General features: G+C 41.9%; 3 protein-coding genes across 3 annotated transcripts in view; all 3 read left to right on the top strand.

Annotated features, from left to right (window-relative positions):
• Positions 1 to 2,977, top strand: part of LOC147646504 (uncharacterized) — a 29,060-nt gene extending 26,083 nt beyond the window's left edge. The window contains exons 4-5 of the mRNA XM_086873306.1: positions 1,495 to 1,641; positions 2,967 to 2,977. Coding sequence (XP_086729432.1) covers positions 1,495 to 1,641; positions 2,967 to 2,977 — 158 coding nt within the window. The remainder of the gene's footprint in view (positions 1 to 1,494; positions 1,642 to 2,966) is intronic.
• LOC147646503 (uncharacterized) lies at positions 140 to 7,402 on the top strand. The gene is made up of 3 exons (XM_086873343.1): positions 140 to 1,641; positions 4,901 to 4,979; positions 5,166 to 7,402. Exons 2-3 carry the CDS (start codon positions 4,928 to 4,930, stop codon positions 6,254 to 6,256), a joined length of 1,143 nt encoding a protein of 380 aa, XP_086729469.1. The 5' UTR covers positions 140 to 1,641; positions 4,901 to 4,927; the 3' UTR covers positions 6,257 to 7,402.
• Positions 6,644 to 13,599, top strand: part of LOC147646502 (serine/threonine-protein kinase pim-1-like) — a 39,413-nt gene continuing 32,457 nt past the window's right edge. The window contains exon 1 of the mRNA XM_086873305.1: positions 6,644 to 6,658. Within this exon, the coding sequence (XP_086729431.1) occupies positions 6,644 to 6,658 (15 nt within the window). The remainder of the gene's footprint in view (positions 6,659 to 13,599) is intronic.

The following is a 13,599-nucleotide window of genomic DNA, read 5'->3' as shown; positions in this document are numbered from 1 at the left end:
CCCCAGCTCGGTTTGGGGGGACCCAGCCCTTTCCCATCGTGTCCCGGCCCGGCCCCGCTCACCCGAGGGCTCCGAACCACGCACAGGGACAGAGGAGGGACAGAGGAGGAGGAAGAGGAGGGACAGAGGAGGAGGAAGAGGAGGAGCAGGAGGAGGAAGAGCTGGAGCAGGCAGAGGAGGCTCCACCTGCGCTCCCCGCTCTCTGCATCTGCAGCTCCTTCGGGACCATCGCCCCCCATCCCGCAGGTGCCTGGGGAGGGGGAGCTCGCCCCAAATCCCCCGGGGCTCCCTGGCTTTGGGGTTTTTGGGGGGGATGTTTGGGGATGGCAGGGCTCCAGAGCCGAGCCGCAGATGCCCCTCGGGGGCACCCCGGGGGTCCCCGGGAGGTGTTTTTGGGGGGTCCCGGTGGCGGTGGCGGCAGAGCCCCGGCAAAGGGGCCGGGGGGATGCGGGTCCGGCATGGCCGGGAAAGGGGTTCGGGGCTCCCGGTGCCGGCAGTGGCTGCTCCCAGCATGAGCAAAGTGGCTCTCCCCGTGTGGTTTCAGTTTCCTCTGTGCCCCACGATAAGCCAAATCATTCCCAGTCATGCCCTATTAGAGTACAATTTGTCTCCATTTTATCACATTTTTCCACATTTTTATCCAATTTTCCCCTTTTTTATCCCATTTCCCCCCATTTTTGCTCTATTTTCCTAATTTTTATCCTATTTTCATATAGTTTTCGTCATTTTTATCCTAATTTTTATTTTTCACCAACTTTTCCCTCATATTTTTCCTTTTTCCTCCATTTCTGCCTTTTTTATCTCATTTTTCCTCAGTTTTCTCCATTTTTTCCTGATTTTTTTCCTATTTTTCCTCCGTTCTTATTCAATTTTTTCCGCCATGTTTTCCTATTTTCCCCCAATTTTTTTCCATTTTTAATCTATTTTTTTCCCCATTTCCCCATTTTACGCTATTTTTGCTCTATTTTTCCCTAGTTTTTCCCCTCCTCTCTCCTGTTCTCTCCTAGTTTCCCTATTTTCTTCCATTTTTCCCCCATTTTTGCCTCATTTTTACCATTTTTATTCCCATTTTTACCCCAGTTTTCCCCATTTTTTCCCCCATTTTTATCCTGGTTTTATCTCATTTTTCCACAAATTTATCCCTATTTTCTTCCATTTCTTTCTCCCATGTTTCCCAATTTTTCCTCCATTTCCATCCCATTTTTTCCCTATTTTTTTTTCGGTTTTGGCTCCATTTTCCCCCATTTTTTTTCCTGTTTTTCTCTTTCCCCCCTTTTTTTCTAGTTTTCCCCAACTTTTCCCCATTCTTCTTCAATTTCTATCTTATTTTTCCCCATTTCCCATTATCTTCGCCATTTAATTATCCCAAAAATTGAAATTTGGGGGAAAAAATAGAAATTTTGGTGGGAAAAAAGGGTGCTTTGGGGGCAAAACTCCATGAATTTGAATCACAGCTTTCCTGTGATTTTTCCATGATTTCCCCATGATTTCTAGCCAGAAAGAGGCGTGTGATTCATCTGAACATTCTTGAAGAGGACCAGGCCATCAACCTTCCAAAAAATCTTGACCAGTTCATCCGCAATTCCACCTTTCCCCACTCCCCGGATTCCCAGGTCTGGAAATTCTTCTACGACCTCCCATGTAGGCAATTCCCAAAATTCCATGGAAAAATGGGATAGGGGGATTTCATCCAGTTTTTTTTCCTGATTTTCCCCATTATTTTCCCCAATTTTTTTCTCTCTTTTTCTTTTTTTTTCTTAATTTTCCTGATTTTTCCGTCATTTTTCCTTGAATTTTTCCCAGTTTTTTCCCCATTTTTTTCCTGACTTTTTTTCCCTGATTTTTCCCTATTCCCAAAATTTTTTCTTTTCCACAACTTTTTCTTAAATTTTTCTTAAATTTTTCAGGCTTTTCCCATTTTTTCCCCATTTTTTCCCCTGATTTTCCCATTTTTTTTCCTGATTTGCCCCCAATTTTTTTCATTGTTTTTTCTGATTCCTTTCCCTGATTTTTTCCAGGTTTTATTCCCTTTTTCTTATTTTTTTCTCATTTTTCACAATTTTTTTCACATATTTTTCAAACTATTTTTCCTGATTTTTCCCTCTGATTTGTCGAAATATTTCCCCTTTTTTTCCTAATTTTTCCTGAATTTTTCCTGTTTGTTTCCTTGATATTTCCTAGTTTTTTCCCCAATTTTTCCCCCATTTTTCCAGTTTTTTCCCCACTTTCTTGTCCTCAGTTTTTATTTTTTTCCTTGATTTTTCACTTTTTTTTCCTCAGTCTTCTTCCTCTTTCTTTTCCTGATTTTTCCGTTTTTTCCCAAATTTTTTCCTAATTTTTTTTCTTGATTTTCCCCCTCTTTTTCCTGATTTTTCCCTCTTCTTTTTGCAATTTCTTCCTGGTTATTCCCCATTTTTTTTCACAATTTGTCCCTGATTTTTCCCTGTATTTCCTAATTTTTTACTGATTTTTCCTGATTTTTTCCAGGTTTCTTCCCTCTCTTTTCCTGATTTTACCCAATATTTGCTCAATATTTTTCCAGATTTTCCCCATTTTTTCCAGATTTTTCCAGATTTTTTTTATAATTTTTTTTATGATTTTTTTTCATTATTTTTTTCTGATTTTCCCAGATTTTTTTATCCTTTTCCTGTTTGTTTCCCTGATTTTCCGCTGATTCTCTTTTTTTTTCCACATTTTTTCTCTGATTTTTTCCGAATTATTTTCCAGATTTTTTTGCAATTTTTTCTCAAATATTTCTGGTTTTTCTTTCATTTTTCCAATATTTTTCCCAATTTTTTCCTGATTTTTCCCAGGGTTTTTTTTGGTTTTCTTTTCCTGATATTTTCCCTGATTTCTCACAATTTTTCACAATTTTTTCATGTATTTCCCATTTTTTCCTGATTCTTCTCTCTTCCTTTCCCAAATTTTTTCTAACTTTTTCCCAATTTCTTCTCAAATTTCCCTAGTTTTCACCTGATTTTTCCTGGTTTTTTTCCTATTCCTTTTCAGATTTTATTCCTCTTTCTTTTCTGGATTTCCCCAATTTTTCCAAGTTCTTTCCCAGTTTTTTTCCTGATTTCCCAAATATTCTTTCCAATTTTCCCTGGTTTTTCATGACTTTTCCTTCTTTTCCTATTTTTTCTGATTTTTTCCCCATTTTTTTTGACTTTTCCTGATTTTTCCCAGATTTTTTCCACTGTCTTTTCCTGATTTTTCCCCAATTTTTTCACATTTTTTTCCTTAAATTTGCTCTTTTTTTCCCCCAAACTTTTCCTGGTTTTCCCCAATTTTTTGTGAGATTTTCCCCTGTTTTTCCCAAATTTTTCCCAATTTTTTCCTGATTTTTCCCTGATTTTTTTGGATTTCACCCTGATATTTTTGGGTTTTCCCTGAATTTTCCCTTCCATTTTCCTTGAATTTATCCTGGGCTTTTTTCCATTTTTTCCCCAATTTTCCAGTTTCCTTCACACTCCCAGTCTCATCCCAGTCACAATCTAATCCCAGTAACACCCAGTCTGATCCCAGTCACTCCCAGTCTAATCCCAGTCACTCCCAGGATGAGGCCAGTGGCCCCCAGTTGCTCCCTGTCAGTGCCAGTGTGACCCCAGTAGCCTCCAGTGTGATCCCTGGGACTCCCTGTCTCTCCCAGTATATCCCAGTCAGCCCCAGCACGCTCCCAGTCATTCCCAGCTCCTCCCAGTTGCTCTCAGCATGATCCCAGTTGTTCCCAGCCACTCCCAGTCAATCCCAGTATGATTCCAGTCACCCTCAGTGGGATCCCAGTCCCCCCCAGCATGGGCTCAGCTGCTCCCAGTATGATCCCAGTATGATGTAAGTTGTGACATCATACAGATGTCAGTACACATCCAATACAGTTCCTGTCACTGCCAGTGTGATCGCAGGATGATCCCAGTCCAAACCAGTCCCTGCCAGTGCTGCCACTCCTGGGATCCCCCAGCCCTCTCTGTGTTCCCCGGTCCCACATCTCCCCAGAGGAGCCCCAAGGGCTGGCAGTCCCCAGCCAGGGTCCCCAGCCAGCCCCAGGTTGGATCTGCAGCCCCCAATTTTCCCAGTTTCCCTCTCCTTTTCCCCGGGCCGGGTTCCCCCCGTCCCCAGCAGGTGGGAGCAGCGGAGAGCCCCGCGCTGCCATCCCGACCTGTCCCGGCTCCATCCCCGCTCCTGCCGTGGGCTGTGAGGGGTTTGGGAACGGGGCACCGAGGGTGTCACTGCTCCTGGGGGAGGAGGCGGAGGGATGGAAGAGGAGGGATGAAGAAGGAGAGCGAGAAGAAATGGAAGTAGGAGAAGGTTGGGATAGGGAGGAGGAACGGGAGGAAGAGGAGGGACAAAGGAGTATCAGGGAAAGGAGAAGGAACCACGAGGTTCCAGCACTCCGTGAATTCACAGCCCCCACCTGTGAGATCATCACCCCCATCCCACAGGTGCCTGGGGAGGGGGAGCTCAGCCCAGATATCGTGGGGGGTCCCTGGGTTGGGTTTTTTCCTGGAAGATGTTTGGAGAATGAAGAACTCCAAAGCTGAGTGGAAAATGCCTCTTGGGGGCACTTCAGGGGGTCCCAGCATCCCTAAGTGGGGAGATGGGAACAGGAGGAACTTTTCAGATTCCTGGCACTCCCAGCAGCCTGGGGAGAGCAGGGACCGAGCAGACTGGGGGACCTCTTGTACAAGCGTGACCCCCAGCAGCTGGGACAGGGAGGAACCCCTGAACACCAAAGGGGAGAGACCAGAGTTGGGGAACTCCTGGGAGACATTTTCAGGACTGAAACTTGGTGTTTGGAGGATTTATATGGGCACCAGTTGCCCAGTGACTTCTAAAGGTGGACTTGGAGAGAGGAAAGCCCCTAATTCAGTGTGCTCATGTGTTGTGTTTTTCCCCAAACCAGGATCTCCCATTCCCAAACCTTGTCTGGATGGAGAAAGAGGCTGTGAGGAAGAGGAAGATGCCCCAGGACACCCAGGCAGGTGAGGAGGAAGTCAGTGCCCCTTTCCCCCTCTCTCCTGCTCCATCTCCCAGCCCAGCCTGGCCCCCGGCTGCAGGACAACCCCGCTGCCGACGCCGTCCTGCCGGGGACGCACTGGGGGGATCTCCTTCCCCTTCCCTCTGGCACGGAGGCAAATCCCATCCTCTCCTTGTCCTTCCTCCCCCAGACAAGGAGCTGAGGATGGAGACCAGGGAGGACAAATCCCCACGGCAGAACCTCATGGAAGAGGCCATTTTGAGCAGCTCCATGGCACAGGAATCCAACAGGGAGGAAAATCCCCAGAGATCCCACAGGAGGAGGGGCTCCAAACCCATCCCAGGGTGCTCTGAGGAGGAGAGACCCACCCTGTGCAGGGAAGGCGGCCGGAGATCCAGCCAGGGCTCTGAGCTTGTGGTCCATGAGCAGCTACAGGATGGGGAGAAGCCCTACAAGTGCTTGGAGTGTGGGAAGAGCTTCAGCCAGAGCAACCGCCTGATCCGCCACCAGATGATCCACACTGGGGAATGGCCCTACGAGTGTGGGGAATGTGGGAAGGGCTTCAGCTACAACTCCCAACTCATCATCCACCAGCGCATCCACACTGGGGAGAGGCCCTATGAGTGTTCTGAGTGTGGGAAGAGATTTCAGAGGAGCTCCACTCTCCTCCTGCACCAGCGGATTCACACGGATGAGAGGCCCTTCCGCTGCCCTGACTGTGGGGAGGGCTTCAAGTACAACTCCACCCTCATCACCCACCGGCGCATCCACACTGGGGAGGGGCCCTATGAGTGTGAGGAATGTGGGAAGGGGTTCAGCCAAAGCTCCAGCCTTAGTACCCACAAACGCATTCATACTGGAGAGAGGCCCTACGAGTGTCCCCAGTGTGGGAAGAGCTTCAGAAACAGCTCTAACTTGACCATCCACCAGAGGACCCACACTGGGGAACGTCTCTATGAGTGTGAGGAATGTGGGATGACCTTCAGTCGGAGGTCCCAGCTGACCATCCACCAAATGATCCACACTGGGGAGAGGCCCTATGAGTGTCCTGAGTGCAGGAAGAGGTTTCAGACCAGCTCCACTCTCCTCGTGCACCAGCGGATTCACACGGATGAGAGGCCCTTCCGCTGCCCTGACTGCAGGAAGGGCTTCAAGTACAACTCCACCCTTGTCAGGCACCGGCGCATCCACACTGGGGAGAGGCCCTATGAGTGTCCCCAGTGTGGGAAGAGCTTCTCCAGGAGCTCTACCTTGACCAGACACCAACAGAGGCACCACTAAGGGAAGCCCTGTGAGTGCCCCAAGTGCAAGAAGAGCTTTGTGCACTGCCCCAGCTCCATCCCCCACCAGAGGATGCGCATTGGGCAGAGCCCTGATGACCCACGTTCCCAGTGATCTGTGTTGGGAAGACACCTGGGCTGGTGGGCATTTTATTTTGGTTCTATCTTTTGATTCATCTTCATCCCTTTAAAACAGATAAAATTGGAATAAAAGTCTACAAATTCATCAAAGGCATCTAAAACCTCACATTTACCGGTGCTTCAGGGGAATCTGGGATTCAGGGAGCGTCGCTGTTGGACACGAAATAAGTCACACGGACACAGCTCAAGAGATGATGAAGAAGAAGTGAACTTTATTTCTTCTCTCACAATTTATAGCTTTCTGACCATGGCCAGGGATTGGGTAGTCAGGATAGCCCCTTTCTAACCACACTGGCCGTAAGACATGTCCATCAAGAGACGTCTAACAGAAGGAATGCACAAGTATCTATGTTTATAGTTTCTGTCCTGGGAAAGTTCTTTAGAAACTATGTCAACAAGCTCCAAAGCTGAGTTTTCAGGGCGACAAGGGATGTACATGGGAGGGTTTTGGAGGCATTTGGTGTAGTTGTCTCCATTTCTTGGCACTCAAGGAGATGAGAGAGTTCGATCTATCACCTTGAAACCACTCAGTGCCATTGAAATCTACTCAATCCCACACCAAAATTACTGCATTCCACAGCCCCTCAGCATGTGATGCCTTAAGTTTTAGCTTTCCTATTTTTCATATTCTGCACTGCCTAGGTTTGTAGTTTTGAACTTCCTGTTAAGTGTTAGTGAGCTCTCTTCACAGAGTAGGTAGACAAAACAATTCCTTTTCTAGCTTGATACCAAGGACAATTGTTACAAGTTCCAGGCCCAAAAGCATGAACAAGGGTGGACTGAAGAGAGAAAACAAGAAGGATGGGACTTCATCATCTGAAGCTGTCACTGCACAATGAGCCCCAATGTCCAGATGGACCTAAACTTCTAAAAATGTATGACCTCATGATGAGTTGTCCATTTTTGTGAGCTATTTTGGTCAGTCCTGGGTGTAGCTCTGGGCAGGTTCTTGTACTGCCCAAGGTGTATCCTTTAAGGCCTTTTAATAAACTTTATTCTTAACTCTGTCCAGCCTCTGTTCTAGGTCAGCCTTCTGAAGGCATCAGGTGGAATGGGGTTGGAAGGGGATTGGGTGAAGTGGGATGCAGATCAGGAGGGGTGAGATGGGCATTGGGTGGGGCAGGATGGGTGGGATGGGGATTGGTGTAACTTTTCTCTTTTTGCTTCTTTTGGGCTGAATTTTTTGTGGATATAACTTTCCTCTAGTCTCTCAGCTTCCTTTGTGCTGAATTCCCTGTGGATATAACTTTTCTCTAGTCTCTCAGCCTCCTTTGGGCTGAATTCCTCTGGAATCCTCCCTCATGGGGAGTCCCACTTATCTCAGTCCTTAACATTCGAAGAAAACTCCCGGGCTCATTAGATTCTGGTTTCTGGTGTTTATTGAAGGATCCTTACAAAAACCTGGCAGGTCTATCCAGACTAGCTGCACAAGCTTAAATCACGACAGCCTGGCTCATCTCGTTCTAATGATACAAAATGGCCCCGAACCACGCGGTCTTTTCACCTTTATACCAATTTTTACCCTATTAACTACAGACACGTGTATTGTTATTATATCTCAACAAATTGGTTTTCTAGATCTACTCATGTAATTAAACGTGCGACTAACTCTAAACCAATCATTCTTTGTGCTTCTAAAAACTGCAGAAGCATGGAGAAGAAGGAAGAAGAAGGATTAAAAACTACACCTTTTTTCTTTCATCTTTACTCCACGTGTGAAACCCTCTAAAAATCTATATTTTCACCTCAGTGTTAAATGAAACATTTTTCTACTTTCTATCATATTTCTTACAAACCCTGGCTTGCTCAGGGATATTTGGAAGCCTTTCTGTCAATATTATATATGATTCATATATTCTTTAAATAATTGAATAGACAGAGAAATGTCCCTGCATTTCTAGACACCTACACGTTTCATCAAAATCCCACAAAATTCCACAAAAATCCCACAAAATTCCATAAACATCCCACAAAATTCCCTAAATCTTCTCAAAACCCTACCGTATTCCAGAAACATCCCACCAGAGCTCTACAAAATTCCACAATATCAAGAAAAATCCGTCAAAATTTTTCAAGTCTCCACAAAATCCCATAAAATTCTGGAAAAAAATCCCACCAAAATGCAAAAATATTCTCAAAACCCTACCAAATTCCAGAAAAATCCCACAAAATCTCCACAAATTTCCACAAAATCTAAGAAAATACCTCAAAATCCTTCATGTCTCCAAAAAATCCCTTAAATTTCCAAAAACTCCTACAAAATCTCCACAATATCCTGCAAAATTCAAGAAAAATACCACAAAATTCATTAAACGTTCTCAAAACCCACCAAATTCCAGAAACATCCCACAATATCCCCACAAATTTCCACAAAATCTAAGAAAATACCTCAAAATCCTTCATGTCTCCTCAAAATCCCACAAAATAACAGAAAATTCCGCAACAGTTCAAAAAAATCCCACAAAATTCCAGAAACATCCTACCAAATCTCCACAAAATTCCACAAAATCTAAGAAAAATCCCTCACAATTCATCAAGTCTCTTCAAAATCCCTCAAGATTCTACAAACATCCCACAAAATCACCCCAATATCCTACAAAATTCAAGAAAAATCCCAAGAAATTGCCGAAAAATCCCATGCAATTCCCTAAATGTTCTGAAAACCCCACCAAATTCTAGGAACACCCCACTAAATCTCCACAAAATTCCACAAAATCTAAGAAAAATCCCACAAAATTCTTCAAGTCTCCTCAAAATCCCTCAAGATTCCAGAAAAAAATCTCACAAAATTCCCTAAATCTTCCCAAAACCCGACTAAATTCCAGAAATATCCCAACAAATCTCAACAAAATTCCAAAGAAGCTAAGAAAAATCCCTCATAATTATTCAAGTCTCCACAAAATCCCTCAAAATTCCACAAAACTCCCACAAAATCTCCTCAATATCCAACAAAATTCAAGAAAAATCCCACGAAATTGCAGAAAAATCCCACACAATTCCCTAAATGTTCTCAAAACCCCACCAAATTCCAGAAACATCCCACAATATCCCCACAAATTTCCACAAATTCTAAGAAAACACCTCAAAATCCTTCAAGTCGCTAAAAAATACCCTAAGATTCTACAAAAAACCCACAAATCACCCCATTATGCTACAAAATTCAAGAAAAATCCCACCAAATTGCAGAAAACTCCCATACAATTCCCTAAATGTTCTGAAAACCCCAACAAATTCCAGAAACATAATACAATATCCCCACAAATTTCCACAAAATCGAAAAAAATACTTCAAAATTCTTCATGTCTCCTCAAAATCCTACAAAATAACAGAAAATTCCACAACAGTACAAAAAAATCCCACAAAATTCCAGAAACATCCTACCAAATACCCACAAAATCTAAGAAAAATCCCTCACAATTCTACAAGTCTCCTCAAAATCACACCGAAGTCCAGAAAAATCTAAAAAAAATCCCTACATCTTCCCAAAACCCCACCAAATTCCAGAAATATCCCACGAAATCCCCACACATTTCCACAAAATCTAAGAAAATACCTCAAAATCCTTCATGTCTCCTCAAAATCTCTCAAGATTCCACAAAACTCCCACAAAATCTCCTAAATATCCTACAAAAATTCAAGAAAAATCCCACAAAATTGCAGAAAAATCCCACACAATTCCCTAAATGTTCCCAAACCCCACCAAATTCCAGAAACATCCTACCAAATCTCCACAAAATTCCACAAAATCTAAGACAAATCCCTCACAATTCTTCAAGTCTTCCCAAAATCCCACCAAATTCCAGAAAAAACTCCAACACAATTGCAGAAAGATTCTCAAAACCCCACCAAATTCCAGAAACATCTCACAATATCCCCACTAATTTCCACAAAATCTAAGAAAACACCTCAAAATCCTTCATGTCTCCTGAAAATCCCTCAAATTTCCACAAAACTCCTACAAAATCTCCACAATATCCTGCAAAATTCAAGAAAAATCCCAGAAAATTCATTAAATGTTCTCAAAACCCCACCAAATTCCAGAAACAGCCCACAATATCCACAAAATTCCACAAAATCTAAGAAAAATCCCTAACAATTCTTCAAGTCTCCTCAAAATCACACCAAGTTTCCAGAAAAAACTCCAACAAAATTGCAGAAAGCTTCTTAAAAACCTACCCAATTCCAGAAACATCCCACAAAATCCCCACACATTTCCACAAAAACCAAAGAAACCTCAACATCCTTCATGTCTCCTCAAAATCTTTCAAAATTCCACAAAACTCCCACAAAATCTCCTCAATATGCTACAAAATTCAAGAAAAATCCCACCAAATTGCAGAAAAATCCCACACAATTCCCTAAATGTTCTCAAAACCCCAGCAAAGCTCCAGAGACAACCCACAAAATCGCCACAAATTTCCACAAAAACAAAAAAAATCCCTCAAAATTATTCATGTCTCCTCAAAATCACACAAAATAACAGAAAATTCCACAACAGTACAAAAAAATCCCACCAAATTCCAGAAACATCCCACGAAATCCCCACACATTTTTACAAAATCTAAGAAAAATCCCCCACAATTCTTCAAGTCTCCTCAAAATCCCACCAAATTCCAGAAAAAACTCCAACACAATTGCAGAAAGATTCTCAAAACCCTACCAAATTCCAGTAACATCCCACAATATCCCCACAAATTTCCACAAAATCTAAGAAAATACCTCAAAATTCTTCATGTCTCCTCAAAATCCCACAAAATACCAGAAAATTCTACAACAGTACAAAGCAATCCCACAAAATTCCAGAAACATCCTACCAAATCTCCACAAAATTCCACAAAAATCTAAGAAAAATCCCTCACAATTCTTCAAGTCTCTTCAAAATCCCTCAAGATTCTACAAAAATCCCACAAAATCACCCCAATAGTCCACAAAATTCAAGAAAAATCCCAAGAAATTGCAGAAAAATCCCACACCATTCCCTAAATGTTCTGAAAACCCCAGCAAATTCCAGTAACATTCCACAATATCCCCACAAATTTCCACAAAATCTAAGAAAATACCTCAAAATCCTTCATGTCTCCAGAAAATCCCTTAAATTTCCACAAAACTCCTACAAAATCTCAACAATATCCTGCAAAATTCAAAAACATCCCACAAAATTCATTAAAGGCTCTCAAAACCCCACCAAATTCCAAAAACATCCCACAATATCCCCACAAATTTTTACAAAACCTAAAAAATACCTCAAAATTCTTCTTGTCTCCTCAAAACCCCAAAAATACCAGAAACATCATACCACATCTCCACAAAATCTAGGAAAAATACCTCACAATTCTTCAAGCCCCCTCAAAATCATCCCTAATTCCAGAAAAAAATCTAAAAAAAATCCCTACATCTTCCCAAAACCTTACCAAATTCCAGAAATATCCCACAAAATCCCCACACATTTCCACAAAATCTAAGAAAATACCTCAAAATTTTTCATGTCTCCTCAAAATCTTTGAAGATTCCACAGAACTGCCACAAAATCTCCTCAATATCCTACAAAATTCAAGAAAAATCCCACAAAATGGCAGAAAAATCCCACACAATTCCCTAAATGTTCTCAAAACCTCAGCAAATCTCCAGAAACATCGCACAAAATCCCCACAAATTTCCACAAAATATAAAAAAAAACCCCTCAAAATTCTTCATGTCTCCTCAAAATCCCACAAAATACCAGAAAATTCCACAACAGTACAAAAAAATCCCACAAAATTCCAGAAACATCCCACCAAATCTCCACAAAATTCCACAAAATGTAAGAAAAATCCCCCACAATTCTTCAAGTCTCCTCAAAATCCCACCAAATTCCAGAAAAAACTCCAACACAATTGCAGAAAGATTCTCAAAACCCTACCAAATTCCAGAAATATCCCACAATATCCCCACTAATTTCCACAAAATCTAAGAAAACACCTCAAAATCCTTCATGTCTCCAGAAAATCCCTTAAATTTCCACAAAACTCCTACAAAATCTCCACAATATCCTGCAAAATTCAAGAAAAATCCCACAAAATTCATTAAATGTTCTCAAAACCCCACCAAATTCCAGAGACATCCCACAATATCCCCACAAATTTCCACAAAATCAAAAAAAATACCTCAAAATCCTTCATGTCACCTCAAAATCCCACAAAATACCAGAAAATTCCACAACAGTACAAAAAAAATCCACAAAATTCCAGAAACATCCTATCAAATCTCAACAAAATTTCACAAAATCTAAGAAAATCCCTAACCATTCTTCAAGTCTCCTCAAAATCACACCAATTTTCCTGAAAAAACTCCAACAAAATTGCTAAAGCTTCTTAAAAACCTACCAAATTCCAGAAATATCCCACAAAATCCCCAAACATTTCCACAAAATCTAAGAAAATTCCTCAAAATACTTCATGTCTCCTCAAAATCTCTCAAAATTCCACAAAACTCCCACAAAATCACCCCAATATCCTACAAAATCTAAGAAAAATCCCACCAAATTGCAGAAAAATCCCATACAATTCCCTAAATGTTCTCAAAACCTCACCAAATTCCAGAAACATCCCACAATATCCCCACACATTTCCACAAAATCTAAGAAAATACCTCAAAATTCTTCATGTCTCCTCAAAATCCCACAAAATAACAGACAATTCCACAACAATCCAAAAAAATCCCACAAAATTCCAGAAACATCCTACCAAATCTCCACAAAATTCCACAAAATCTAAGAAAAATCCCTCACAATTCTTCAAGTCTCCTCAAAATCCCTCAAGATTCCAGAAAAAAATCTCACAAAATTCCCTAAATCTTCCCAAAACCCAACTAAATTCCAGAAATATCCCAACAAATCTCAACAAAATTCCAAAGAAGCTAAGAAAAATCCCTCATAATTATTCAAGTCTCCACAAAATCCCTCAAAATTCCACAAAACTCCCACAAAATCTCCTCAATATCCAACAAAATTCAAGAAAAATCCCACGAAATTGCAGAAAAATCCCACACAATTCCCTAAATGTTCTCAAAACCCCACCAAAATTCTAGAAACATTGCACAAAATCCCCACAAATTTCCACAAAATCTAAGAAAAATCCCTCACAATTCTTCAAGTCGCTACAAAATCCCTCAAGATTCTAAAAAAATCCCACAAAATCACACCAATATGCTACAAAATTCAAGAAA

Source organism: Cyanistes caeruleus, unplaced genomic scaffold (genome assembly GCF_971803275.1).
Source record: "Cyanistes caeruleus unplaced genomic scaffold, bCyaCae1.hap1.1 HAP1_SCAFFOLD_94, whole genome shotgun sequence".
Taxonomy (NCBI): domain Eukaryota; kingdom Metazoa; phylum Chordata; class Aves; order Passeriformes; family Paridae; genus Cyanistes; species Cyanistes caeruleus.
The sequence above is the reverse complement of the archived record's forward strand: the minus strand, read 5'-3'. Positions and strand labels throughout refer to the sequence as shown.

Coding starts and splice junctions, on each gene's coding strand:
- LOC147646503 (XM_086873343.1), top strand. CDS start 4,928: ATGGAGAAAGAGGCTGTGAGGAAGAGGAAGATGCCCCAGGACACCCAG. Junction 4,980..5,165: donor GCCCCAGGACACCCAGGCAG/GTGAGGAGGAAG, acceptor TTCCTCCCCCAG/ACAAGGAGCTGAGGATGGAG.